Source organism: Podarcis pityusensis (genome assembly GCF_964106645.2).
Source record: "Podarcis pityusensis genome assembly, chromosome: 6".
NCBI classification, from domain to species: Eukaryota; Metazoa; Chordata; class Lepidosauria; order Squamata; family Lacertidae; genus Podarcis; species Podarcis pityusensis.
In genome coordinates this window covers 84,029,755-84,056,460 of record NC_138030.1, presented here as the reverse complement: position 1 = coordinate 84,056,460, position 26,706 = coordinate 84,029,755, and the positions used below count along the sequence as shown (strand labels likewise).

General features: G+C 40.9%; 2 protein-coding genes across 5 annotated transcripts in view; one reads left to right on the top strand and one right to left on the bottom strand.

Moving 5' to 3' along the window:
• On the top strand, positions 1-24,783 carry FIRRM (FIGNL1 interacting regulator of recombination and mitosis). Its single transcript, XM_081012119.1, has 24 exons — positions 1-248; positions 1,613-1,653; positions 2,484-2,572; positions 3,452-3,556; positions 3,813-3,953; positions 5,558-5,720; positions 6,028-6,112; positions 7,593-7,731; positions 8,512-8,592; positions 10,302-10,366; positions 11,266-11,414; positions 12,284-12,413; positions 12,840-13,026; positions 13,940-14,022; positions 14,563-14,614; positions 15,674-15,763; positions 16,611-16,796; positions 17,344-17,466; positions 18,232-18,327; positions 19,468-19,581; positions 20,311-20,415; positions 21,517-21,597; positions 22,260-22,379; positions 24,370-24,783. Exons 1-24 carry the CDS (start codon positions 139-141, stop codon positions 24,553-24,555), a joined length of 2,721 nt encoding a protein of 906 aa, XP_080868245.1. The 5' UTR covers positions 1-138; the 3' UTR covers positions 24,556-24,783.
• SCYL3 (SCY1 like pseudokinase 3) overlaps positions 24,541-26,706 on the bottom strand; it is a 19,443-nt gene continuing 17,277 nt past the window's right edge. For all 4 annotated transcript variants that reach the window (XM_081012151.1, XM_081012154.1, XM_081012153.1 and 1 more), the window contains 2 exons: positions 25,686-26,389; positions 24,541-25,346 (listed from right to left, as the gene is read on the bottom strand). In XM_081012151.1, the coding sequence (XP_080868277.1) occupies positions 25,290-25,346; positions 25,686-26,389 (761 nt within the window). In that variant the 3' untranslated portion in view covers positions 24,541-25,289. The remainder of the gene's footprint in view (positions 25,347-25,685; positions 26,390-26,706) is intronic.

Sequence of the window (26,706 nt, the reverse complement as noted above, 5' to 3'; positions counted from 1 at the left end):
CCGAGAAAGGGGCTGGGCCTCCGCTTCCAGGGCGCCGGATTCGAGCGGCGCCGTCGCTGCCGCCTGAGGGGAATCTTCGAAGCCGCCGCCGCCTGAGGAGAATCCCAGGCCGCCGCCGCCGCCGCCGCCGCCGCCATCATGTCGCAGGTGGAGCCCGAGACGCTGCCGCCGCCGCCGCTGTCGGAGGTGGAGGGCCGGGCCGAGGAGCTGGGCCTCGGCCAGCTACCCACGGCCTTGCCCCGCCTCATTATATCCTTTCTTGGCGGGGAAGAAGCGGAGAGCGTGTCTCTCTCTGTGTGTGAAAGACCCCCTCATCCCACCCACCATAATCTGTGGGGTCCTTCCATCCCTCCTCGTGGCCCGGGACTCCCGTGGGCATCTCCCTCATCCTTTTTTAATGTATTTAATATATTTCTACCCCGCAGTCCCCCCACCCCGCGACTCAGGTTAATAATAATAACAACAACAACAACAACAATAATAATTTATACCCCGCCCATCTGGCTGGGTTTCCCCAGCCGCTCTGGGCGGCTTCCAACAAAATATTAAAATATAACAGTCTGTTAAACATGAAAAGCTTCCTTAAATGGCTTGAAAATGTAAAGGGGGAGGGGGGGTTGGAAGGCAATCACTTAAAAAAATAAATCCAAAATATGACGCCCAAGGAAAATGCTCAAGGTCGCTACCGGGCCCTTTTAAGACTCAGAAATAAGAACAGCTTGAAAACGTAAAGGGGGAGGGGGGGAAGGCAATCGCTTAAAAATAATAATTAAAAAAAAAATCCAAAATATGACTCCAAGGAAAATGCTCAAAGTCACTACCATGCCCTTTTAAGACTCAGGATAGAAATAAGAACAGCTTATAAGCGTAGAGGGGGGAGGCAATCACTTAAAAATAGTAGTTTAAAAATCCAAGAATCTGACCCCAAGGAAAATGCTCAAGGTCACTACTGCACCCTTTCAGACCCAACATCATCCTGGAGCAGCTGTGTTTTGTTACCTTGTGTGTTTTTTTTAATACTACAAAGCTGCCCTGTGTTTTTCGGGATGAAGGGCAATATCTCTCTCTCTCCATATCTATATAGCCAGATGGGTGGGGTATAAATACAGTGGTACCTCAGGTTACATATGCTTCAGGTTACATACGTATCAGGTTACAGACTCCGCTAACCCAGAAATATTACCTCGGGTTAAGAACTTTGCTTCAGGATGAGAACAGAAATCGTGCTCTGGTGGCATGGCAGCAGCAGGAGGCCCCATTAGCTAAAGTGGTGCTTCAGGTTAAGAACAGTTTCAGGTTAAGAACGGACCTCGGGAACAAATTAAGTACTTCACCTGAGGTACCACTGTAATAAATTATTTTTACGACTACTACTACTATATATCTATATCTAATCTATCTGTATAAATTTAGTTAATAACAGCAACAACTTTTGAGTATAGTGCCATTCTGTACAGTTGGAACGCAATAGGAAACAAAGCCATTGGCGTGCCGTTCGAATTCAACAAGTACCTTTGTTCCCTCGCAGCAGAGCGAAAGTTGATAAAAGACTAGTTTTGAGCCAGCCTTTTATCTGCCAGCATAAGTATGCAGTTTTCCCTTAGTATTTGTACTCTATGTATCAGACATCTGATAGCTGGACCCAGCGTATCGGTAAGTAAATGCTGTGCAAACTTCAGTTAGATTTACTCAGTGCTTTTTTTCTGGGGGTACGCATACCCCTAAACATTTTGTGAATCTTTGTACTTTTGTCCATTTACTGTATTTATTTTCCCCGATTTGCACTATAAAATGGTGATTTTCTTGAGTCAAAAAGAGTACCCCTAAACATTTGTTTTAGGGGGAAAAGCATTGGATTTACTTCCCTGTTTTGGTGGTGATTGTACAGGAAATGTCTCCTTCAGACATGAACATGGGATGCGGCTTAGTCACATCCACCTTGGTTGGCAAAATGCGCTGAAATTGTGCCTCTTGGTTAGTTAGGAGTTTTGCCCCAATGAAGAAGCCCCACAATAGTTGCATGACACAGTTTTGTTATGTCATGCTGGGGAGCAGGGTAACGGACTTGGTTTGGCACCTACAACTTTTTTCCTAGTTTCCCACCACAATCCTTCTGCACCAGAAACCAGCAGTTATTGCTTGTAGGTGTTCGGAAACTGCTTGATACTTGGGTTCATCTTTGATACCTTTACTCTCTTTTTACAAGCTATAAAGATCTATGGCTATAGTTTCAGTTCTCACAATGTTGAGTATGTACAGACAAGGCTTTGTGCAAACAAATGCCGCAAAATAATGAGAATGGAGTATTATGGCAGTTGATAAAACTGTAGTGTAACTCTTGATTTTGTGGGGAATTAACGATTTGTTTTAATATTAAATAAATGTGTTTTTTTAATGGGTCTTTTTTAAAAAAAGAAAGAAAAGAGAATGACTTCCCCCTTTTAGTATTGTGGGTTTACTTTCTTAAATTTTTTCATTCCCAGGTGTCTTAAGGATCTTGACAGAGCAGTTTCTACCCCGCATCAATCTTTCTGAGCTGGAGCAAGCATTTTTCTCTAAAATATTACCAAAGGTATGACACTTTTGAACCAGCAAGTGTGTGTGTTAAGGACTGCTGAGTATTCACACTTGCGTACTGTTATTTATATGCTTGAGCTCGTCTTCCAGAAGCATGTCATTTTTTAAGATACATTTTTTATTTACTTGTTTTAATGGGAGCTTGGCTTGTGTCAGTGAGCAGTTTGCTTTGAAGAGCGGTGCTAACAGATAGTAGCTTTTACCACTGTTTTCCCCATTTTAGTTGAGAAAATGGGTCTATAAAATGGTTGATAAATGATTTGGCACTTAGGTAACAGTTTAGCATTGGCTTGTTTAAGTTAACAAAAAGGCCTCATTCTGCACTCTGAGTTTACCTTAGCTATCTATAAAAATAAACTTCAGAATCTGGGGTTTTTGTTAACTAATGAAGAAAAAGGGTATGATTGCCAGATCCAAAAATTGTTGCTCTTCTGGTTTGGACGAAATGTCAAAATAATTACAAAACCTCCATTCTATTGTTATTTATTTAGTCACTGCTCATAGGATGGTGTCATTATAAACATAATGGATTTTTCAGTGCTTCTCTGGGTGGTTAGATTATGGAAGAAGAAGAATTAAGCAAGATTGAAAAGATGCTCAGTTATCTCAGAAGATTTGCAAGGCATTGTGAATTTGGATTTTTCCAGGATTGTCTGTTATCTCTTTAAATGGAGGTTCTGTATTTGACTGCCATGGCTAATCACACTGTACTCCCAGATTTTCTCTTGTACTTCTTAAAAGCCATCGAAGTTAATAATAACCATCCCAACATATGACAATGCTGTGCAATTTGGTTGCATTTAATATATAGAATACTAATACTGGGTTTTCTGTGGATATTATTTTAATTGAAATCTGCTTTTTTTCCTAACAGACCGTACAATTATTTGATCTTTTGATATATGAATTATCCCACCAAGCCACAAGTGTAACAAGCCACAATGTAGAGTTACGTGAAACATTAAGAAACCATCTGCAGGTAAATCTACTGGAATTAGAACTAACAACAGGAATGATACATAATATATATATATATATATATATATATTCCACATTGTTGGCAGTATTTTGGGAGGGAGTATACCAGCATATGCATGGTAAATCATTTGAGGATTTGTGAGCATATGTTTGATTCTATTGTACAAAGGTTGAACATCTCTAACACTTCTGATTTGTGTTGAATTGTTGTTTATATAACCTCCATTGATGCTTACAGTAATATTTTTGTCATACAGACTTTGGTGCATGTGTTGGAAGCATTAACAGGGTCTGTGCGCCACATCTGTACTGTACAGGATGTTGTGCCCTTAGAACACGTCTACAGTCTTCCCTCTTCCATTCTTCATGTAATCAAGAACACATTTGTACACTGCAAGGTTGGTGAACTTCATAGTTAGTACTATTAATTAAATTTCTATACCGCTCTTCATCTGAAGATCACAGGGTGGTTTACAATATAAATAGTTCAATAAGTCTGCAATATTTGTAATTTAACTATCACACTCTGCCGAAACTTGGTTCAGAAAGATCTGAAAAATTGGGAAAAGGCAAATCATCCATTATTAGGAAGAATTAACATAATAAAAATGAACATACCTTCCCATCATCCTATTTCTATTACAAAACCTGCTTGTCTCTAGATTGAATTCAGTTATAAAAAAGAATGGCAAAAGGTAAGTTTATATGGAAAGACAAAAAACCCAAAGTAGCCAGAAAAGTTGGGAAAGTAGATAAAAATGAAGGGGGTTGGATATTTCTTAAATAAGTCAATATTTTGATGATGCAGGACAATTAGTATGGTTAATGCAATGGGACAAGCTGAAAGAGAGCTATAACAGGCCATCACAGGAATATTTTGTCAAAACCGATATTAGAAGCCTACTATCGGTAAGTGGAAGAGACAGAAATATTGTGTGTCTGACAAAACAGAATCATAGAATTGTAGAGGTGGAAAGGACCCTGAGGATCATGTAGTTCAACCCCAACAATACAGGAATATACAGCTGTCCTATATGGGGATCGAACCTGCAACCTTGACATTGTCAGCACCACACTATAACCAACTGAGTTAATAGATATTTGCTTGGAAACATGAGACCAATACAAACAGATTTTATCACATAAAACCTGACGATTGGCCTCTACGTTAGATGAGGGAAGATTTAATTTGAAAGGATAACTAATTTTCAGTTTTGGAAAGATAAATTGGAGTCCTTTCAAGATTGAGACTGAACAAGTGAAGCCTAAATTAGAGCTTGATACTCCTGTTTCTAGTATCTGCAAATCTGAACCTTCTTAAATAAGCCTTTCCAATGCTTGCTTTTTCTCTTTTGCTTGTTCTGTAAGTATGAAGTTGAGTCCTGTCACCTGTTTGAGCTTGGCAAGTCTGTGAACTAGATTTGGGGAGCTGCCTGCTTCCCAAAATGTTTGCCCTTCCTTCTGCCACCAGGTGGAGGAGCCATAACCTAACCTGCTAGCCTTGTGCTACCAGTGGAAAACAACCCTTTAGATAACTGCCAACTGTATTCTCACAGGGTATCACAAGGATATTAGAGATTTAGTAACTTGGTGCAAACAATTTTCCAGTGTTTGTTTCCATTGAAATCGATACTGAGAAAGCCTGAATACAGTTTTGTTCAATAAATACTATCCTGATATGCACTCATACTTTTTAAGGATAATTTTCAGAGGGGAGAACCTCTGGTGTTAGTATGCAGCAGCAACCCCCCCCCCCCAAAATGTATATTATGCCATAGTAATACATTTGTTTGTCTGTAAGGTGTCACAAGAAACTTTGTTGTTTTATCTGGGATAAATTCTGGAGTACATATTGTATAGCATGTAGTGAGATCTTGTATTTAGTGCTTAGCAGCTATGGATAATATGAATAGAGAAATGATCTGGGTCATGAATTAGTTACTTCCACCACTGATCTATGCAATGTGTTCACTTTCTCTCCGTTTTTTTTATTTTGCTACAGAATAGTGAGTCGTTGTACAGTGAGTGTCTCCACTTGTTTTCGGATTTACTCCAGTCTCTGTTTAAGGAGGCCTATGCTTTGCAAAAGCAATTCATGGAACTGCTTGAGATGGTATCTGTGAACTCTTGTGCTGCTGAAGACAGTATAGCGATTATAGCGTCAGGTGTGTATGCAAACCATGCACTTTAAAGCAGACCACTCTCCCAAATGTATAAACTCCTACCACATACCTATTCCCTTCTGTTAAAGTTGGTGTTCCTCATCAGTCCAGGATGATCTGATCTGCTTCTCAAATTCAGGGCTAAATGTGAGATAAAAGCAATTAAAAGTGCAGCTATCACTTAACTACTGTTGTGAACGTAGGGAAATGGTGGTCTTCGTTGTATTGAATGAGCTTCATTGTATTGAACGGTTCACTATGTTATATGCTGAACTTACCTTGCATTTACTTTTTGTCCTTTGCTCTACAGCTGTTCATACTTTGTTGGAGATCTGTTCTGCTATTTCCAGCATAGATCATGCGCTTCATGCAAACACATGGAAGTTCATAATCAGGTATGTTTTTATTCTATTAATGTTATCTGTTATATTATCTAAATAGATTATATGAGCTCTGCATCAAATTGTGATATTGAAAAATCTGTGTCTAATTCAGCTTGTTAGACATAATATGGGCTCAGATTTGGACTGACGGCAGCTCCTCCATTGTGAAGAATGCTCTGCGGAAATAGAACCAATAGATCAGAATGTATCAATATAATAAAAATGAATTTTTAGTTTCAAATTAGTTAAAAGGTACATGATCGCACTAAATGGCTATTAAGCCCCAAAATATCTCATTTACAGTCTACACTGAGATCATGGCTTTAAAAACTGAGAAGGAATGAATCATTTAGATTTAAATACTTAATTAAAAAATACGACAGAGTTCTGGGCCATTGCATTGCTTAAATGCAGTGGTGAGATGGATGAGGGAAAACAAGCTAAGCTTGAATCATAGCAAGGTGGAGTCACCGTGGGCGAGTAGTTCCCATGTCTGAGAAATTAGTGAATTGCCTACCCTGGATGGGGTTGCACTCCCCCTGCAAAGGAGCAGGTTTGCAGTCAGGGGTTGTTTCTGGATCCAGCTCTGTCACTGGTGGCTCAGGTAGCCTCAGTGGCTGGAAGTGCCTCTTAACAACTACAATTGGTTCGACAGCTACAGCCATTCTTGGACTGGTAGTTCATGGTACTGGTGTGGGGCTTCCCTTGCACTTGCACTTGAGCTGGAAGCTGCAGTTAGTACAGAATGCTGTAGCACGATTGCTGACAGGAGTGAGACCTGTCAGTATGTAACACCTGGGCTCAGATGTCTGCGCTGATTGCTGGTTTACTGCTGGGCCAAGTATATACAGGCATACCTCAGGTTGCGAATGCTGCGGGTTGCGCGTTTTCGGGTTATGGACCGCGCTGAACCTGGAACTACCGGAACGGGTTACTTCCAGGTTTCAGTGCATGCGCAGAAGCACAAAATGACGTCATGCGCAGAAGCGCCGAATTGCGTCACACATGTGCGCAGACACGGGTTGCAAATGCTGCGGGTTGCGAACGTGCCTCCCGCACGGATCACGTTCGCAACCTGAGGTATGACTGTAAAGCCCTTAACAACTTGGGACAAGTTTACCTGTGAAGATTGCATCTGTTTACCTGTGGAGGTGGCACTATGGCAGGTGCCACATGTTACCCATTCCCCATTTGTAACTTCTAACAGGAGTCCTTGCAGCAGAAGTAAGGCCCGCCACTGTGCCAGCCAGCCACAACCTCCTCCACAGCACTCCATTTCCATTTCTGATTTCCCCCCAACGGATTCTCAACATTCTTGGCTACTGATTTAGGGGTGGGGGGTGCTCCCTTTTGTTTCTCAGAGGTCCTGTGTTGACTCTGTTTTAGCTGGTACTCGCCATCTGAGTTAATGAGAGTGATGGGGGGGGGGGGGTGTGATGGTTCTAATAGCCTGTTGACTATTTGAGAATTGTCACAAGTTTGTCCCTTTCAGGCAAAGTCTCAAGCACAAATCTCTGATAAAGAACAGCTTGAAGCATTCCGATATACTCAGTGGCCTTTGTGAGGATATCCTGTTTTCTTTCCAGTCTTGTTTGCAGCTGGCTGAGCAGATGAAGCGGTCTGGAACAGAGGTGAATATGACTTTTAGGCATATTGACCTTGGGATGAAGTTGACTTCCATAGTATTGTGGTTAAAGTTGCAAGGACGTGAACTTCTGAGAGCTTTAGACAGGCCACAAGCATAGCATATGTTTGGGCAGCACACAAACTATTTAGAACCATAGAATCCTAGCTTTCCTTTTGACCACTTTTTAGTAAATGGTGGGGATGGACAAAAACCTCTTCAGACATCTCTATCTCAGGAGCTAAGGAACACTTGCTCCCCTAATGGTGAGCATCATGTAGACTGTCACTTTAATGGACTACACACAACTTGTTGCTGTTCTCCAGTGCACTAATTTATTCTGAACTTGATGAGAAAATTTGATAGTCATAGCTGGGGGGATTCCTGGATGGAAGCCAATCGTGTCGAGTAAGCACTGGTATAGGATCTGTTGTGCAGGCCTGAAAATGGAAGGCGAGTAAAACATCAAAAAGCCAAATTAACCATTTTTCAGAATTCCCAAGGACACGTCTCAATTTATGCATGCATAAAATAAATTTATTGGCAATTGTAGCATAGCTTCTGTGTATAAGCAGGTTTTCTCTCCTCTCTCTTGAGTATGCTGAACTTCCATTACAGTATGTGCATAGGCCAGGGAATGAAATAGCCAGAATGTTACCTCACAGGACTGGCCTTTCAGTGCTGGGGAGGGGGATAGGGCAGGGAGGTGAGGCATTTCTGGTATAAGTTTTCTAAAACACTGTTGAATTCTGTCCATTTGCGCTTTGATTTCTTCCCTTTCAAATAGGAGAGCATTGATTGCAAGTTGTTCCAAAGGACAGTCAAGCTGTGTAGATTCTTGGCCAATTCCCTGGTGCACTACACCAAGGTGAGAGATAGAAACTGGGTTCACTCTGATGCAAAATGTATGTTTGGCTTGAATATGCCTTAATTGCTTTGCTATAAAATATTCTGTCTAACTTGGAAAATGTGGTAGCATATATAAAAAGTAATTGGCAATATTCCATCCATATTCATCAGAATCATTACTTGTCATGTAGGGCTTGATTTGTGCTGTCTATATACTACATTCAACATTGTTAACTACAGATTCTACTTAGCCATGAAGTTTGTGCTCAAAGCTGTGTCTAAATAAGGATACCTTTCCAGTTTGTCATATCTGTCCTCTTTGTATTGTACAAATTGCACAACTCTTCAAGTCTGCAGTTATAGAAGTCTCTTTCTAATAAGTCAGTGAACATCATCCTTTTTCACCCCTACATCCTTTGTGTCAATTTGCAAATGCTTTGAGAAGAACATCACTTGACGTAGAGAATCACAAATGGTGTTTTCCCCAGAGGGAATTTAGATTTGCTACCCATTTTTTATTGTAGGTACTTGTACTATTCCCATATTTTGTAACAGCCCTTGTACCATGGACAAATAAAATGGTTCACTAATGATATCTGAACCAAATTTCCTTAGGGTGTGTTTCTCCCTTAGCGGCATCTGCTGGAAAAGCAGTTTGTTTTTGGTGTTTTGCAGAAAGTTTTAACATTTATCTGAAATGCTTTAGGAATTTACTTGGTTCTTAAATCACAAGTATTTGCTGTGATTGCATTGTCCATCTGTAGTTGTTAAGAGTTTACTTAAGTCAGCATAGTATTTTTGTGTTATATCCCATGTTATGCTTCCTTTTTTCCTGAATAAACGTTTTGTTTTGTTTAAGGTTATCTGATTTGCCCTGGGTTTAGTAACTTTAACCTGACCCACCCTACTTAGAAGAGTGGGTAAAATTTGATTCTAAAATATGTAGAACAGATTTTTAATTCTGAATTGTAGCTTATACAGTACAGTAAGTCTTGTACTATTTTGTATTATCTTTTGAACAAAGTTCCACTCTGCTTAGAGGGACTTCCAAATGTGTATAGACAGGATTGTAGCATTACAGCACATTCCTATACTCAAAAGTAATGTGTGTCTCAGATTGTAGCCTTTTATTTCAAGTAAGTTGTCTTGCTTAGTATCCTTTCCATGTGCATACAGAGCCAAAAATACATATATTATAGTATAAAATGCACGTGAGCTGCAGGAGTAAAAAATTGGGATTGTGCTCTACTTACCAGAATCGTATGTAAAGTGCAGCTGAAAAGTAAGTTTAAAAAATTGCAACATTAATTCCACAAAAGGTCTGAACCTACAATAAAGATACAGTGGTACCTCAGGTTAAGTACTTAATTCATTCCAGAGGTCCGTTCTTAACCTGAAACTGTTCTTAACCTGAAGCACCACTTTAGCTAATGGGGCCTCCTGCTGCCACTGCGCTGCTGGAGCCCGATTTCTGTACTTATCCTGAAGCAAAGTTCTTAACCTGAAGCACTATTTCTGGGTTAGCGGAGTCTGTAAGCTGAAGCGTCTGTAACCTGAAGCGTATGTAACCCAAGGTACCACTGTACAGATAAAATTACTAAAATATAATAATATATTATCTCATCTATCCAGAATGATGCAAATTTTCAGCTTATAAAAGGCAGTGGAGATAAAGTTATATCAATGAATTTTAAAATTTAAAAGTATTTTAAATGGTTGGCTTTACAGGAGTTCACTCCTTTCCTGGCAGATTCCTGCTGTCAGCTACATCAGACATACCTTCAAATATACAGGTAAGTGGTACCCGATAATTAATTTGATTTTTATTATTTTTACATAATTATTATGTCATTAGTGTTTTCTGTGCCTGAGCTTGAAAGTAATTTGAAAGCTGCCTTCCTGGTACAGTGGTACCTCGCAAGACGAATGCCTCGCAAGACAAAAAACTCGCTAGACGAAAGGGTTTTTTGTTTTTTGAGCTGCTTCGCAAGACGATTTTCCCTATGGGCTTGCTTCGCAAGACGGAAACGCCTTGCAAGTTTGTTTCCTTTTTCTTAACACCGTTAATACAGTTGCGACTTGACTTTGAGGAGCAACTCATAGAACGCGGTGTGGTAGCCTTTTTTGAGGTTTTTAAAGACTTTGGTGATTTTTGAAGCTTTTCCAAAACTTTCCCAACACCGTGCTTCGCAAGACGACAAAACTCGCGGAACGAATTAATTTCGTCTTGCGAGGCACCACTGTATGGCAGTTTGCAAACAGTGGGTTCCAAAATCATGACGACTGAAGACTGATGTCCTGGCATGTATCTGCAATAGCCCCATTTCCTTCTGTATCAAGGTATGTGCCACACAGTGTCATAGAATCGTAGTGTTGGAAGGGACCCAAGGGTCATCTAATCCAACCCCCTGCAATTCAAGAAGAATCTCAGCTAAAGCATCCATGACGGAGCCATCCAACCTCTGCTTAAAAACCTCCAAGGAAGGAGAGTCCACAGCCTCCTAAGGGATGCTGTTCCCACTGTTGAACAGCTCTTAAACGAATGTCACTCCAATACAATAAGAACATAATTAAAGTGTGTCTTGTCTTAGCTCCACAGAGTTTCTGTATTCTGTTGAACCTTGGAAATCCATGTTTAGTGCTCTTCAGAGTACAAGTGATACATGCAGCATTCTGTATTCTTTCCTGACAGCAAATTTCCTCCAAGTCTTTATGCTCCAGCGATTTCTAAGTCTCATCAGGATGAAATAGCGAGGGAATTCCTCGTGACGCTGGACTCTCTCCTACCCCACCTGCTCTCTTTTAGGCCTTTCCTAGAAGTGGCGTTAAGTAAAATTTCAGGTAAGCTTAAAGGCCCTGACATTCTCCTTGCAGCAGAGAACTGGGTGGAGGATTCTGATGGTCCCTGAAAGCCAGGCATTTCTTCCCCCTAGTCAGCTGCAAGAATAATAAAATTCCACAGTAGCAATACTATATACCAATTTGTTTTGAAAATGTACAATCAGACCAAAGTTACTTATTAGTAACTCAGCTTTTTTCAGGTCATAAACATTATTATCATCATTATATTCATTTCATGGCTTTAGAATATTCTTACCATTCTAATTTTTAAAGCTAATCTTTCTTTTCCATGTGTAGAATTTTGTATTCTTATTAAAGGCTTAATTTCTCTTAATAACATTTTTATTTGTTTAGTTATAAGCCATAAACTTTTTGCAGGTGCCCCATAATACTTGTTTGGCACTTGTAAGAGATTGATCTTTTAGTGTGGCAGCACTCACTTCGGAACTCCCTGCCTGTTAACATCAGGCAGCTGTCTTCACTGTATTCTTCTTTGGAACCTGATGAAGACATTTTTATTTAGGCAAACCTTTCCAAACATGTACAGTGTTCCATATGTTATAATTCATTTTAGCTTATTGTTGGTTTTCATTTGTTTTGAACAGTTGTTTTTAACTATTTTTACTGTTAATGTTATTGTTTAATGCTTTTTGCAAACTGCTTTGAGGGTTTTTCTTTACAATCAAGCAGTATATAAGCAATATATAAACGTTAAATAAATAAAATATATAAAATTACAAAGACAAATGAGTTTTAAGTACATGGTTGTAGATTTCTAGATTTATTCAGACATGAGAGCTCCATATACATGTAAGCTTGCTTTAAAAGTTTTAACTTAAAAAATGTTTTTTCTTTAAAAATGACTACAGATCTCTCTCCTGAGCTGCATTTTCCACAATGTCGTCTTCTGCTTTCTGTAATGGACAAGTTGCCATCCCAGCCCCAAGATGTGCAGGCTCTTTGGAACACTGGAAGTCAGTTACCAGAGGAGATTCCCAGGTAATTCATTGCTGCTGTAGTAGATTTATATTAATGGGTAAGCATTTTTGTGATTAGCATACTTGATGTTGCCAAGCTGCATCCCCAGGTTGTTTTGAACACGTTTTATAAAAAGATGTGTTGTATTGAATGAAGGGTTTAGTGAAGGTTAGCATGATTAATTCTAAATATAATTTCCTTAGTAATGTCAGTTGACTTTACAAAGATTCTGGATAGCTCTTGCTAGATTTAAGATGCTTATTTCTGTTTCATTGATTGTAGACTTTTGCAGCATCTGGAAATCTAGCAGTCAGTAGCATAAAATCCACACAGCACAATTTAGGGCTGCACTGTCTCTATATTATTCGTTTTAGTGATGCATGTTGGATTGCTGCAAAGAGTTAGCCTTAGGTAAGAGTAATCCTGATGTTCTCCATTTCTCTGCAGAGTCTCCTTGTTTGCAGCCCTCTTCCTCAGTCTTCAGCAGTGTCCTGGAGAGCTTTTTCTTCCTGTTAGTTTGCCAGCAGCAATGGGGACAGGGCAAGCTGAGGATCTTGTCACCTTTTACCACTATGTCTGTGTCCATTTGTGTGCCTTTATCACATCCCTCTCGGTTTCACACTTCCATCTACTGGTAAGGAGAAGTATTGTACGACAAGCCCCATCTGCTGACTTGGAGCAGCTAGTGGATTTTAAAACCAAGCTTTCCAATATAAGTCATTCTTCTCCACTGCATATCTTACCATATAATAAAATCTTAAGATGACCTCAGTTTGTGTAGCTGCCACAGGCTAGCTACAGAGGATGAGTCCAGGGTGGTCCTCTCCTGCCTTTCCATCTTGGAGTAGGGGAGAAAGTCTCCCTTTGTCCATTCATTCTTCCACGCCACTGCCTTAAGAGTCTCTACCCTGGAAATAAGAGAAAGAGGGATTTGTCCTCCCCACTTCTGGAAGTTTGAGCTGTGCAAAGGGGTGTGTTGGTGGTTGCACAGGGAGTCGGAAGGGAGTTTGTTGAGGGGCAAAGGAAGTGGGGAGGAGAGTTGGCGAGGGGCAAAGGCAACTATCTGTAAACAAGCAAGAAACGTCCATAAAAATGGCGAATGTACTTTCTTTCCAAAATACGTTTTATCTTAAACAATTGTAAGCACAGCAACGTTATGATTGATTTTGACAGCTCGATGACTAAGCTCTTTAGCAACGAAACGTCTTGATTACCGGAACGATGTTCGAGCACTGAACCACTGGTATATTTTACTGCGTTTTCAGTTGTTTAAGATAAAACCTATTTTGGAAAGAAACTACTTTTGCCATTTTTATGGATGCTTATTGTTTATTTACAGATAGTTGCCTTTGTGGTCTTATCTTGAGACAGTGGGCAGGTATACCAGATGGAGCTGGTAGACAGCTGCCCTGGACACAGAACTGACCTTTGCCTCCATGGACAGCTTTGTTTTTTCTTGTTAGTTGGTGGGATGACAATAAACAGCAGCCGTAACTTCTTTCTAAGCAACTTTTTGCCTGTGTATACGTGTATCTGTTTTCTTTCAGGAATGTTCCCTGCTGGAGACTGTACTTGGTTCTAACACAATCACTGCTCTCCTGGCTATGGACATTTGGTGCTTCCTTGCCAGGTAAGGAAAAAAAAATCCTGAAACACAGGCAGATGTAACCTAAACTGCTAAGTTTTCCCATATTTATTTATTTATTTATTTTTGATACCACTTTATATTTTTAATAAAAATCTCAAAGCGGTTTACAGCATATTAAATCAATAAAACAACAGCTGGGCAATGTTCCTCTGGCCTCATGAGGAGCCTCTTTAGTAGGGCTGGGTGAATCTGGGCCCCGCCCCCTAGGCCAGGTGGAAAGGGCCTTGCGGGGAACAGCCTGCACACTCACACCTTCAGCAAAAGGACAAGAAAAAAAAATTATTAAATACAGATACCACTTTTTCTTCAAGAAAGGTAGAGTATCATACTTGGCATTTTTCTCTCCTCACAGTAAACTTGTTAAGCTGAGAGAGAATGACTTGCAAGAGCTATGCTAATAGGTGCCATGACTAAACAGGGATTTGAACGCAGGCCTTCCCAGTTCAAGATCAACACAGACTAGCACCCCAAGGAGAGATCCGCTGCCTCACTTGTTCATCTTGCTCTTTTTTCTTCTCCCAGGTATGGAAGAGCGGACCTGTGTGCTCATCATGCATTTATCATAGCATATTTGGTAAGCAGAACGTGGTTTGTTTATAAGCAGAGGTATTTGAGCAGAGCAGAAAATGTAACATAGCACAACACAACATGAAGTTTACATAGCTGCAGATTATTATCCCAGGCCTCTTGAAGACTATGGGAAAATCTGTTGTACAAAACGGGAAATGCTCAGTCCCTTCCTTGATTTCCTGATACGTTTGTATAATAAGGGCTAAATATTAGTTTTGTAATATAGCAGTATTTAATCAAATTTAGTTTGAATTTAGTCAAAATGCAGTGAATGATTATATAGTCTCTTTCTTTCTTTCTTTCTTTCTTTCTTTCTTTCTTTCTTTCTTTTGCCAGCTTGATTCTCTCATTATATATTTTGAAAAAACTCCACCCCATGTCTTTAGCCAAACATGGATTCCAAGGAAATTTACATACAAAATTAATTATCAACACTATTTTAAAATAAACAGTAGCACAATAAAATCTGGGAATCATGTCATATTCAATCATTTTAAACAAGCCTAAATATATTCATGGTGCTTTCTTCAGGAGATGCTTGGTTGTTCAGCTTTGCTTCATTTTGATAAGCATTTTTCTCTAGATCTGATTACCTTGTGATGGGATTAATTTTTTATTTATTTTTACCTTCCTCTTTAGTTATGTGGCTTGGCTCATTTGTTTGAGCTATCTGGATGGTTTTAACAAACAAATGCTGGCCTTGATAGGCCACTCTAACATGGAGCCACTTTGATTAATTCCTAATTTTAGGCTTGTTGTAACAGAATAATTTGTGTGGTACAGGCTACTCTGTGAAGTAGTTTAGGAGGGACACACAGATGGGTGCAAATGGTATTTGGTTAAAACAGACATCTGGCTGTGGTCAAGTGGAGAATCCGTAATGTTAAAAAGGAATATGTAAGTAATGTTGGACTTGCTGTTACCTAAAATAGGACCCAGTGTATGTGTAGCTATAGGTTCTGCATCAAAACTGTTCTCTTTTTTAAAAAAAACCAAACAAACATGCTTAGGTGTCGCTAGATTGTTAGAATTTTGTGAGCTAATAATTTCTTACCCTATTCAGATAAAAGCTTGTCCTGCAGAGCATTTTCAAGTTTCTCTGCTTGGAGTCCTGCTAAGGCGTCTGCTATTCCTGATGACTGCTGATCACCAGGCAAGTACTGCCAAAATGTTATTTATTGATTCCATCTGTATCCCATCTTTCCTTCAAGGAACTCGAGGTGTTAAGCACTTTTTGTTTAGTGAGGGAAGAGGCATATGTTTCAACCTGCTTTGTTACAACCGTAACAAATTTTGAGGGCTCATTCAAATATTACACTCACTATAGGAAGGTGGTCAAAGATGTTTTTGTATGATTAGATTAGTCTTACCATCCAGAAAGTCTCCCTTTTAACTGCTGCACTGAATGTGCAGCCCAGGCATTGGGAGTTTCCCCTCATGGTAAAAGGCTTACACAGGCTTTAACAACCAGAGTATGTCACTGGTGTTCTGTGAAAACATTTTGGCTGCATCTAGGTGAGAGCCGTACTATCTGAATTTAGCCCAAAGGAATCATTGTGTGGAGTCTTTTTGCAATTAAATCTCTCAGGAATCTCCCTCAGTACTAACCGAAGTTGTGCACCTGTCTGTCTGTCCTGTTATTAAAGTGTAGACATATTTTATGGGTATTGTTAAGGTTTTCTGTGAACCATCCAGAGACCTTGGGGTATAGGGCGGTATAAAAAATTCAATAAATAATAATAATGATAAGAATAATTATCTGTCTTGGAAAGAGAGTGGCTGAAGTCACATTCTGGGTTGGGGACTGGAGAAGCTGCTGGGATAGTTTCAGAGTCTAAGCCTTGCCTTTGAGAGGGAGAAATCCTTTCCTCTAGCCTGCCATCTTACTCTGTCATTGGACAGAAAGGATATTCTGTTTAGTTTATTATTTTCCTATATTTGTGAAACAGTTTATTGAACTCTCCTGTGCTCTTTCTAATGTTGCCTTCACCTCCTTGCAGGTGAGGTTCACCCAACAATTTCCTTCCAGAGAAACAGAGAGCCTGATATTGTGGCAGCATCTTTCTCTCCAGGCCCTGATCCCTCCCCTCAGACAGCAAGTTGCTCATGAGCTCTTTGTGGCCGGATTTGCACAATGTCAAGAGTGGCTGAGCAGCAAAAGGTCTCTGGAGGAACTTCCACAGGTGGTAAGGAAAGGCTTGAATGAATTACTTGCGGATCAAAAACTCTGGTGAGGATTTTCTTGTCCTCTTTGGTTCTATTGTTCTGTTATGGGGATACCCACAAGTAAGCCCAGCTTTTTGCATCTTTGTACTAATAGTATGATTTCAGAGTGATAATAACTTTTTGTACCGGGTCTATCAATAGTTTGCATGACTGGGATCAAGTGTTGGTGTAAAGGATGCAGGACTTCAGATTCCTGAGCTTCAGGACTTGCACTTTAAAGAGAGAATGCATGTATTTTTTTCTTGCCTTTATAGTTGCAGACGGAAGCCTGAAAGTGGACATACTTTTTCTGTTAAAACAAGGGTGGTCAACCTGTGGCTCTCTAGATGTTGCTGGACTAAAGCTCCCACCACTGCAAACTACTGGTTAGCTGAGGTTGACAGGCACTTCTGGAGAGAGACAGGCTCTCCCTGTGCCTAAATGCTTGCAGATTGGGTGGTGTTTCTAGTGATCAGAGATACAACTAGAAGTGTTCCTAGCTCCTCACAGCTCTTTCTTCTCTGTTAGAACACTGCTCTCTCTGCCTTGTTGTCCTTGTGCCAAACTGCTGGGAAGTCACTAGAGGTGGGACAGCAAACAGCACTTGTTGGAATTGTTGGACAGTTCTTGGTAGTTCTACCTGCCACACAGGTTAGTAAATTCTCTCATTTCCCACTTCCTGCTGCTCCATCTAGTTCTCCCTTGTCCAGGGACAGAGATAGCTGCAGTTTTCCTGCTCTTGTGGGAGGGCTATAGGAGGGCTATAGGAGGAGAAAGCACAATTCCAGGAGAGAGAAGACGACGACTCTGTTTTGTTACAGGAGCATGCAGTTGCCTCCCAGTATGCATCTTTCTTGCCATACAAATGTCAGCATTTAAGGTGTTGATGACTCTTCCTATAGTACTAGTTCCATTATGTGCCAAAAGAGGGAGGGGTGCTCTATTTTTGCCTTGTACCATATAGCCATAGAAACAGGCAAAGAAGTGTTTCCGCTTTAATATACAGGGTGAATTTAATAATACTTCAGTGCAATATGAATTGCAGTTAACACTTGCGAATCGTGTGAGACTTTTGCTACCTACAATCACCAAACAATGTGCTTTACTCCCATCTGGCAAAGAACCCAAAAGGGAACTGGGCTAGGAGGCAGCAGTTTGTGGTAGTTTGTATCAGTCCTCATATTTAGATGAAGCTGACTTCACACTTTCCGTCTGTGAGAGGAGTGCACCTTCTGTCAGTTTGAGTAGATCAACAGCACTTACTTAGCCAGACAGCCTTTCATGCTGCTGTCACAGAGGCAGGGCATAGCAGAATCATTAAACATTCACTTTGCAGTGAATCTTTACCTAGTTACCTAGCTAGTCAGAAATGGAGGACACTGTGAGGCTATAATATGCTCTTTTTGTCCAATGAAGGTCTCCAGTCTGCCCTCTCTGCAGCAGACCTTTAGCTTGGTGCTTCGACTCATGCAGTTCTTCATCCAAATATTAGAGCCTCAACTGCTAATTCAGGTAAGAAATAGTATGATGAGCAGACTTGCCTTGCATACACAGATGGATGTCTAGCAAGGTACTTTTCAAAGCTGATTGCTGCTAGTTATGACAGGTGTATCCATCATCATTTTTCTACCAGAGAGTGATCCTGGTAAGCATAAGCCACAGTAGTACAAGAATGTCATGATCCTAGTTCCTGGCTATTTAGAAACCCTAGCCCTCAAGAAGCAGAGCTACAGTTTGCTTCATAGGGTGTAATTATTAAGTTACAGCTGGTTTGCAACATATTCACAAAACAACCTCCTGCATCTTCACTCACAGATGTTCACAGTATGGTGAGAGGGAGGAAGTGTATTTTGCCCCCCTACACCATTTTAAGGGCCTTCAAACAGAGTGTATTATATTTGGAGGCGCACACCTCTTGCCCAGGCCAATGCAGCCACAACACCACTGGCCTGAATGTTCCCCACTTCCATCCTTTATTGGCCTGTCCATTGTCAAGGCTAGTCATGACTGCTAGCAACCAGAATTTGAAGTGTATTTGCCAATCTAGTTGAGGTTGAGGATACAGTCATACCTTGGGTTGCAGACGCTTCAGGTTGCGTGTTACTGGGTTGTGCACCGCACCAAACCTGGAAGTACTGGAACGGGTTACTTCCGGGTTTCGGCGCATGTGCAGAAGCGTCAAATTGCAATCCGCGCGTGCGCAGACGCGGCGCTGTGGGTTGTGAACGTGCCTCCCGCACGGATCATGTTCGCAACCCAAGTGTCCACTGTATTTAGCAACTGTGCATACACAATGCTACTCTGGTGAGGGTTGACGGATTTGGGAGAAGCAAACAGTGCCAGGAGCCTTCAAGGTTGGTCAGTGGAATAGAATTTCCTGACCATACTTAAAATCACAAGCTTTCCTGTCCCACTACTACGCTGATTGTTTAATCTATTATTTCTGTTATGAAAGGTTGCTGTGCTTCTTTTGCATGCAGGCCGGGTTATGTGAATTGTCACTTAGTGTTCTTGCATTTTAAACCCCTCTAAACCTTACTCCACCAATGTGTGTATAGCTGCATCTGCATGCACTGGATGAAATGGACCAAAAGACCTTATATCATAATCTTCAAATGTGACAACACTATTCGTTGTTTTCTCTTCCTGCAGATACTTACACTGCAAACTTCCCTCCTTCAACTCAATCCCCCAGATCATGTTCTCACTGCAATCTTAGATTTTCTCTCTTCGATGGGGGTTCCCATTCTTCCACCAGAATTCCAGGTAAATTCACTAGAACAAGATTCTGTTCTTTCATTAACCTTCTGCAGGTGTCGTTTACTGTTTTTCAGTAGTGGCCACTGAGTAGCTAAGGCCCAAAGTACATTAATCATAAGAATGTCAAGTTCCTATTACTTTTTAGAAACCCTGTGTGGGAAGCCTACATGGGTAATGAAAGGTACAGGGACTCCTTGATAGTTACCTAGGGGTAGAAAGATATCACTATTACATTATCCCTGGACTTGGTGGTGTTCTTGCCCCTGAGTTTATTTTAGCTTGGAAATGCATTTTTACTTGGAATTTTTCCATTTTAAAGACACGTTCTTGATTCGTGTTGAATGGCAGTGGGTCAGTGTGACAACAGGACTTGGCATATTGTGGGATGTTTTGCTGGTTTGATTTGGAGGGCTGGGCATGTCTATTTGTCGGCAGAGTCCAGACGAATAGTCAAAGCCAACAAAAAATATTTTGGTATTTTAAGAGACTGACACATGTATTATGGCTTAAGTGATTGTCTTCTATCTGATACATATGCTGTAACAAAATTGTCAGTCTGTAAATTGCTGCAAGATTATTTGATACGTTTTGTCAGTAAAGGCTGCCATGAGCTTTTCATTACTGTCATTCTCAGTGGGGTATCTGGGTTGTATTTAATTATGATTCCCAGGAAATTATGAGCGGAGGCGAATATATAGGCTTAAAATACAAATAACTGCATTCTTCACTTGTTAGGAGCAGATTTTATCCAAGCTGTCCTACCTGTTTTCTTCTTTGCTGGCCAACAGTAGCTGGTTGATTCAACAGCACACCATAGAGGCATTCACACAGTTTGCACAGGTAAGATGAAGTCCAGCTGTGCGTTCCAGTTTGGGGGAGAAATGCACACGATCCCACTAAAATTAATCCGTTTTAAGCTCACTCTTAACACCCTTGGTGTTAAGGGCTGTAAAGGGCTCGATCCAGCTAAGTTTGGTTACAAGTAACTGAGCTCCTGGCATCCAGAGATTCCACAGGAAAGTGTGCCGGCCCTCTGGTGGAAAGAACTGCCAGTAGCACATTCCCTCCCCCAAGTTCTCATTTGCACTGCAGTTTTGAGAAATGAGAAGCAGCAAAAATCTCTCTGACTCTTACCATGTCCAAACTGCAGTGTAGCTAGAGAAGAGTCCACCACTCTTCCAAAACCTTGCCACATGGTTTCAGGAAGATGCACTGTCTTCTGGAGTTTGGAGAAAATGAGAAACAGTAGGACAACTTGAAAGAGAAAATGCAAGGATTTATTTCGTTCTCCTGAGGTTTGGTGAAGTTGTTAAAAAAAAAAAACAACCCAAAAGAAACTCAAGTCTCTTCCACTTTCTATCCCTTTGCTTTCTCTATGTTCCAGGGCAAATTGAGAAACAACCCCTAGTAAGCAAAGCTAGGGTTTGCAGACCACTGCTTAACTTCCATCATATTCAGTGGTACTTAGATTAGATGCTTCTCTTCAGCTGGGTAATATAAGTAGTGTTAAGTCACAATGACATACTACAGATTAGTTTTTTCTGGATCTGTAGATGTTTGTGTTATTAAAGAGAGCAGAAAAGCAGCTGAAGAAGGAATTGCGTAAATTCTACTGATTAGTATTTTAGTTGTAATTTTAGCTCTGCTTTCATAAAATACTTTGGGTACAGGGAAAGACTAGGGCTTAGAATTTTAAAATAACAATAACATTAAATAAGATATAAGGGATGACAAACAGAGCAGAAAGATTTGGGAGTACCTGACTTTGAATAATAAACTGCCTGCTCTTCTGTTGTTAGTTTTAATAGTGCTGAACATTTCCAGTTGTTTAGCAGAAATTCCTCAGATCTGCTTGATTCTTGTGTTAACATAACCAGGCTGTGGTGGGCATGAACCCTCTTCTCCCCTATTTGTTTTTGTGTTGTTGTTTTTTGTATTAAGGAGACGAGCCATGAAGCCATACTTTCCCAGTGCCTTAATTCTGAAGAAATTAAAAGCAAAGTTGTTGGCTTCCTATCAAAGGTATTTCTTAAAATATAAAATGGATGGTATGCTACTGGTGCCAGATTTTCCATTTTGAAATTTAATGTTTCCTGAACAAATTATGCACACTGATAATACAGAGTTATACAGTGGACCTTTGGGTAACGTATGTTTCGGGTTGCGAACGCGGCAACCCCGGAAGTGTATACTTTCGGGTTTCACCACATACGCAGAAGTGATCTATCACGCCGCATGCGTGCGCAGAAGTGGCGCCTCACATTGCAGACTTTTGGGGGTACATACAGACCCCCGGAACAAATTAAGTTTGTATCCGGAGGGTCCACTGTATTGAGTTTACAACTAAACTGAGCTTTATCAAACCAAAATGCATTAACCTGAAACGAAGATATGCAGACGACATACCTTGTACATGTACCAAAAGATGGACTTTTGTTTATTTACACAAGTAAGGACACTAAATCACTTCTTTGTGGTCTCTGCAGTCATACCTGTGCTTATTTATTTGAAATATTTAAATCACATCTTTCAGCCTAACGGGATACACAATAACCTCTAGCTAAGGGAAAACTGCACTTGTAATGTTAGAAACAGTTTTCTTCCAAACTTTTGACAGTAGTAGCAGCAGCAGCTATGAATTTAACTGCATAGTTTGGTTATTTCTGCTCTGGCTTTTCTCTCAGACCCGCCTTGTAGAGGAGACAGCAGAAGCAAGAGCAGAACGGATGAAAGAGGAAAATGTTCGTCTTAAGTGCCATTTGCGAGAAGCCACAGCAGACAGACAAAGGAGCCTGACCTTGGAGGTATGTTGCGGAATTGGGATTGCGTGTTGTAGTGATTTCTGCTATCATTTTCACACAGTTCATGATGGTGCTAAATTTGTGCCAGCAAATTGAGGGCCAAGACACACATTTTTGTTGTTAACCTGAGCAAGTCTGTGCGCTCATGAGAATACATTTATTGTGTGAAATATATATAGGCAACAGTCATGTCACATGATCACAGCAGTTTATAGGAATTGCTGCTTTCTATCTGTATTTTTCCAGTTCATACAGTTTGCATGTGAATGTTTACCCAGAGGCAGTCACTAGTCAGGCAAACAAAAATACTAGTTTGGGGTCTATTAGTCCTCATTTTATATCCTGGTCTGTAGCTTTTAAGGGACGCGGGTGGCGCTGTGGGTTAAACCACAGAGCCTAGGACTTGCCGATCAGAAGTTCGGTGGTTTGAATCCCTGTGACGGGGTGAGCTCCTGTTGTTTGGTCCCTGTTCCTGCCCACCTAGCAGTTTGAAAGCATGTCAAAATGCAAGTAGATAAATAGGTACCGCTCCGGCAGGAAGGTAAATGGTGTTTCCGTGCGCTGCTCTGGTTCAGCTGCTCAGTGGCTTAGTCATACTGGCCACATGACCCAGAGGCTGTACGCCGGCTCTCTTGGCCAATAAAGTGAGATGAGCGCCGCAACACCAGAGTTGGTCACGACTGGATCTAATGGTCCCTTTACCTTTATGTAGCTTTTGCTATAAGGAAGAAAGCGATGGACTCCTGGCTGACGGGGGAAGATAGCACCTGGTAATCATTCTCATCAGTTGAGGAAAGGCAGTCTGGAACATACGGGCTCCCAGTTCAGGCAGTCACACTTTATCCTGATATTAGGAAGTGAGGATAGTTTTGCATTGCAGTATATTCTTACCTTCAAGCCCTACTTTTTATTATTAAGATACAAACTGTAAACATTTCTAACCCTTGCAATTCATGGGGAGAAAGGGTCTTTCAGTCTGTCCTACCCTCCCAGAACAGGGAAGGGATAGAATAAATAACTTCAGAATTTTTCTCTAACAATAGCTGCCTAACCATACCTGGTCTACTCTGACATAAGTGCCACTGAGTTCAGTGTGGCTTGGATTGCAGGCTTTAAAGGGCCATGTTAGGCAGAGCCTTTTTTAGGCAGGGCAAGAGGTTTTAAGACCCATTCTTTTGACTATTGAACTTCAATCATATTATTGTAATTGAGTTTGTAAGTGATGGGGCCACAGCTGCTTTTATAGTCTTGCTGGTACACACAGGTCTTGCTCTACAGATGCTTGTTATACAAAACTTCACTTATCTGAATAGGAGGAATTAGTGCCCAAACCATGCTGTATATGCCACAGATTCAGATAGTCCAACAGCTGGATCTGTGTGTGGCACAGTAAACAAATAAGCAGGCTTAAACAAGCCTGCCTTGTTGCATTTTGCTGATCTGCAATAGCCATTTTGCCGGAAACCATGATGAGAGGAAGGGGGAGAGACTGGACAAATAAGAGAGCATTTGTTTGCCTTTTGCAATGTTTCAGAGGGTTTTCCTGTCAAAACTCCATGCTTGAGAACGCATTAGAAATTTTCCCATAGTAATCGTTGACACGTTATGCAAAAGCTTGTTTAATTACTGATTTCCAGGAATGCATTATATTCAGTAAACACAACCTGCATGTATATAGCCCATGCTGGGGCTTTTTGTTTGTTGGAATGACAAGTAACTAGTAGTCTGAGAGCTACTTTTAAAAATAAACACTGTCATGAGAAGTGACCCCTCTTGGTATTGCAACCTTTTTCTTTGGAGTTTGCAATTACAGGCCAAGAAGATAGTCTACATACAATTTGAAAGTGGATCATTTTGATTTTTGACTAAGCAGCACTACTTAGCATGCTTAATGGCTATGAATCAAAATCTTGAAAATCAGATTCCATCTTGTGTGTTGAGCAGTGACTGGGTTACAGAAGTGTCGGATTATAAAACTGTTTTTCATTTATAGCCCTTCCCGAAAAGAACTTGCTACTCAGCCAGTGAAGAGCAATATAAGTCAGCAATCGACGCTGCCGGAAGGACACTGGAGGTTTTGAAAGCACTACTACAAAAGGGCCCACCCCCTATTTGGTTCGCAAAGAAATTGGAAACTTTACAGATGACGCTGAACAGTTTGAAGAACAGCATAAGTTGATAGATTTAATGCAACCTTTTGAGTGACTTCAGTACTGCAGTCCTACTAGAGATTCACAGCTCAAAGCCAAAGAAACAAAGTGGAGCCCAGTGGTAATTTTAGAGTAAGCATGTTGTATAGTCGCTTTGTAAAGTTTACAGGGTCTTATTGGTTCGAAGAGTGAAGATACTGAGCGAAGCTTAAAGTAAGTTATTGAACACAGAATTAAAATACATTTTTTCTATGCCATTTCCTTCGACTTCAGCCTGCCTCCTTTGCTTACCAAGAGTATTACAAACATGTAATGGAAACTAAACTGTGAGAACGAAAATTTTTGCTGTGATGCTATTCTCCCCTAATTTAAGTTCACAGCTTCTCACACTGTACAAAAACATAGCTTTGTAAAAGACAGCCTAGAATTTCTTGCACCTCTACCTGTTGAATCAATTCTCATAAGAAATAGATTACACAAACATTTAACCAGTGAATTGTCCATTTATTTTTCCTAGTTTTCCATAAACAGTAACGGTTGGTGGAAAAAAATCAGACCACACAGCCTATCCCTCTTTCCAAGCGCACAGGGCCGGATGCATGAGTTGTCATGTGGCCTAAATGCTGCAGGTGAAAAAGGCAAGCACCTGAACAGACTCTGAAGATACCTTTGAGGCCTTGGTGCCTGTGGAGGGGCAAGACTTGTCCAGGGCATTGCAGAAGCAGCTATCTAACTCAAAACATAGCTCAAGGTCTTTTATCTGTCACCAGTTGGCATCATCTTCCCAGTTCAGCTCATCTTGTTCCCAGCCAACATCCACCTAGAATAAAGATAAAATGCATTAATCATACCAACAAGCTCTGTAATAAACAAATGTTGCACAGCTAAGCTGCTAAGAGCCATTAGTTTTTATTGGCTATCAGTGTTGATACACTTTACGTAGAAGAGTAGTACAAAAGGGATGCTGAAGGCAGAGACTCCATCCCTCTAAAGTCCTGGTGGCCAACACAGTGTGGCTCACAAACCTCACGATTTCTTTTTTCTAGCATTACTTTGAGAAAGACCATGGGCTGTATCCTAAACCAGCTATAATATTTTATTTTTTTAAACTGATACAACATGTTGAACAAAGAGAGGTATCCAAGTTCCAAATTCTCACCTCTGTAATTTCAGCTGCTGCAAATTTAGAAGAGAACTGTGCATCGCATTCGCTGCCGGAGACTGTGTTAAAGTTGTTCTGAATGACAGGATGGGCCCCCAGCTCTGGCAGAATCAGTAGTGCTGACGGAGGTTTGATGTCCGGGACCATGTCAGCAAACCAGTCCAGCTCTGTGTCATGCAACTCTTTCCTCTTCACCTGGATCATATACTCCTCCCCTAAACCACATTCCAACTTGGGAGGCTTCTCTAAAAGCGCCGCTTTGGGCAAACCGATTTCGTCCTGCTGGTGGTCCCTGTGGCCGTAGCTGCCACTATTGATGCTGGGTCCCGGAGATGGATTACATGTGAGAGTTCTGAATTCTTTTCTGAGCTCAAACATCGTTGGAGGCAACTGCAGCCCTGAGACATCATTTAACCCTACAGCAGTGAGGCTGTTTCCTGAGGAGAGTTTAAAGTGAGGGCTGTCAGCTGCACCGTCCCAAGATTTGTTGTCTTCATCGTGACCAGCAAGACAGGGACTGCTGTTCACACAAAACTCTTTCCTTTGGCTCTCTACACTTTTGTCAGCCTCTGGATTTTCACCCTCGCTCCAGTCTGGCCATTCCTCTCCTATTTTCTCAACTGCATGCTGATAATTTCCACCATTCCTCAATATATTTAGTCCACCAGGGACACTGCTTAAGTGCAGAGAGTCTTGTTCTCCTGTGAAAGACACAAGAGCATATGTCTGTTTTGAGGAGGGATGCATTATAAAAGTTTAAACACACCAACATACATGACTGCTTGCACTGAAGAGGCATAAAAGGTAATCAAGCTGAAGAAAAGTCCACCAGATCAGAACATATTAACCTAGCCTGACATCTCTTGCGGCTATCAACCTAACCAGTTAAAAATAGTAAGTTCAATGATATGAAAGGTCTGCCGTCTAAAGTGGCTAAGAGCTATAAATGCTAGATTTTTTCCCATAGAGCAGAAGGCATTGCAGAATCTTCAGAGCCTTTTTAGAAGCAAGGACTGTG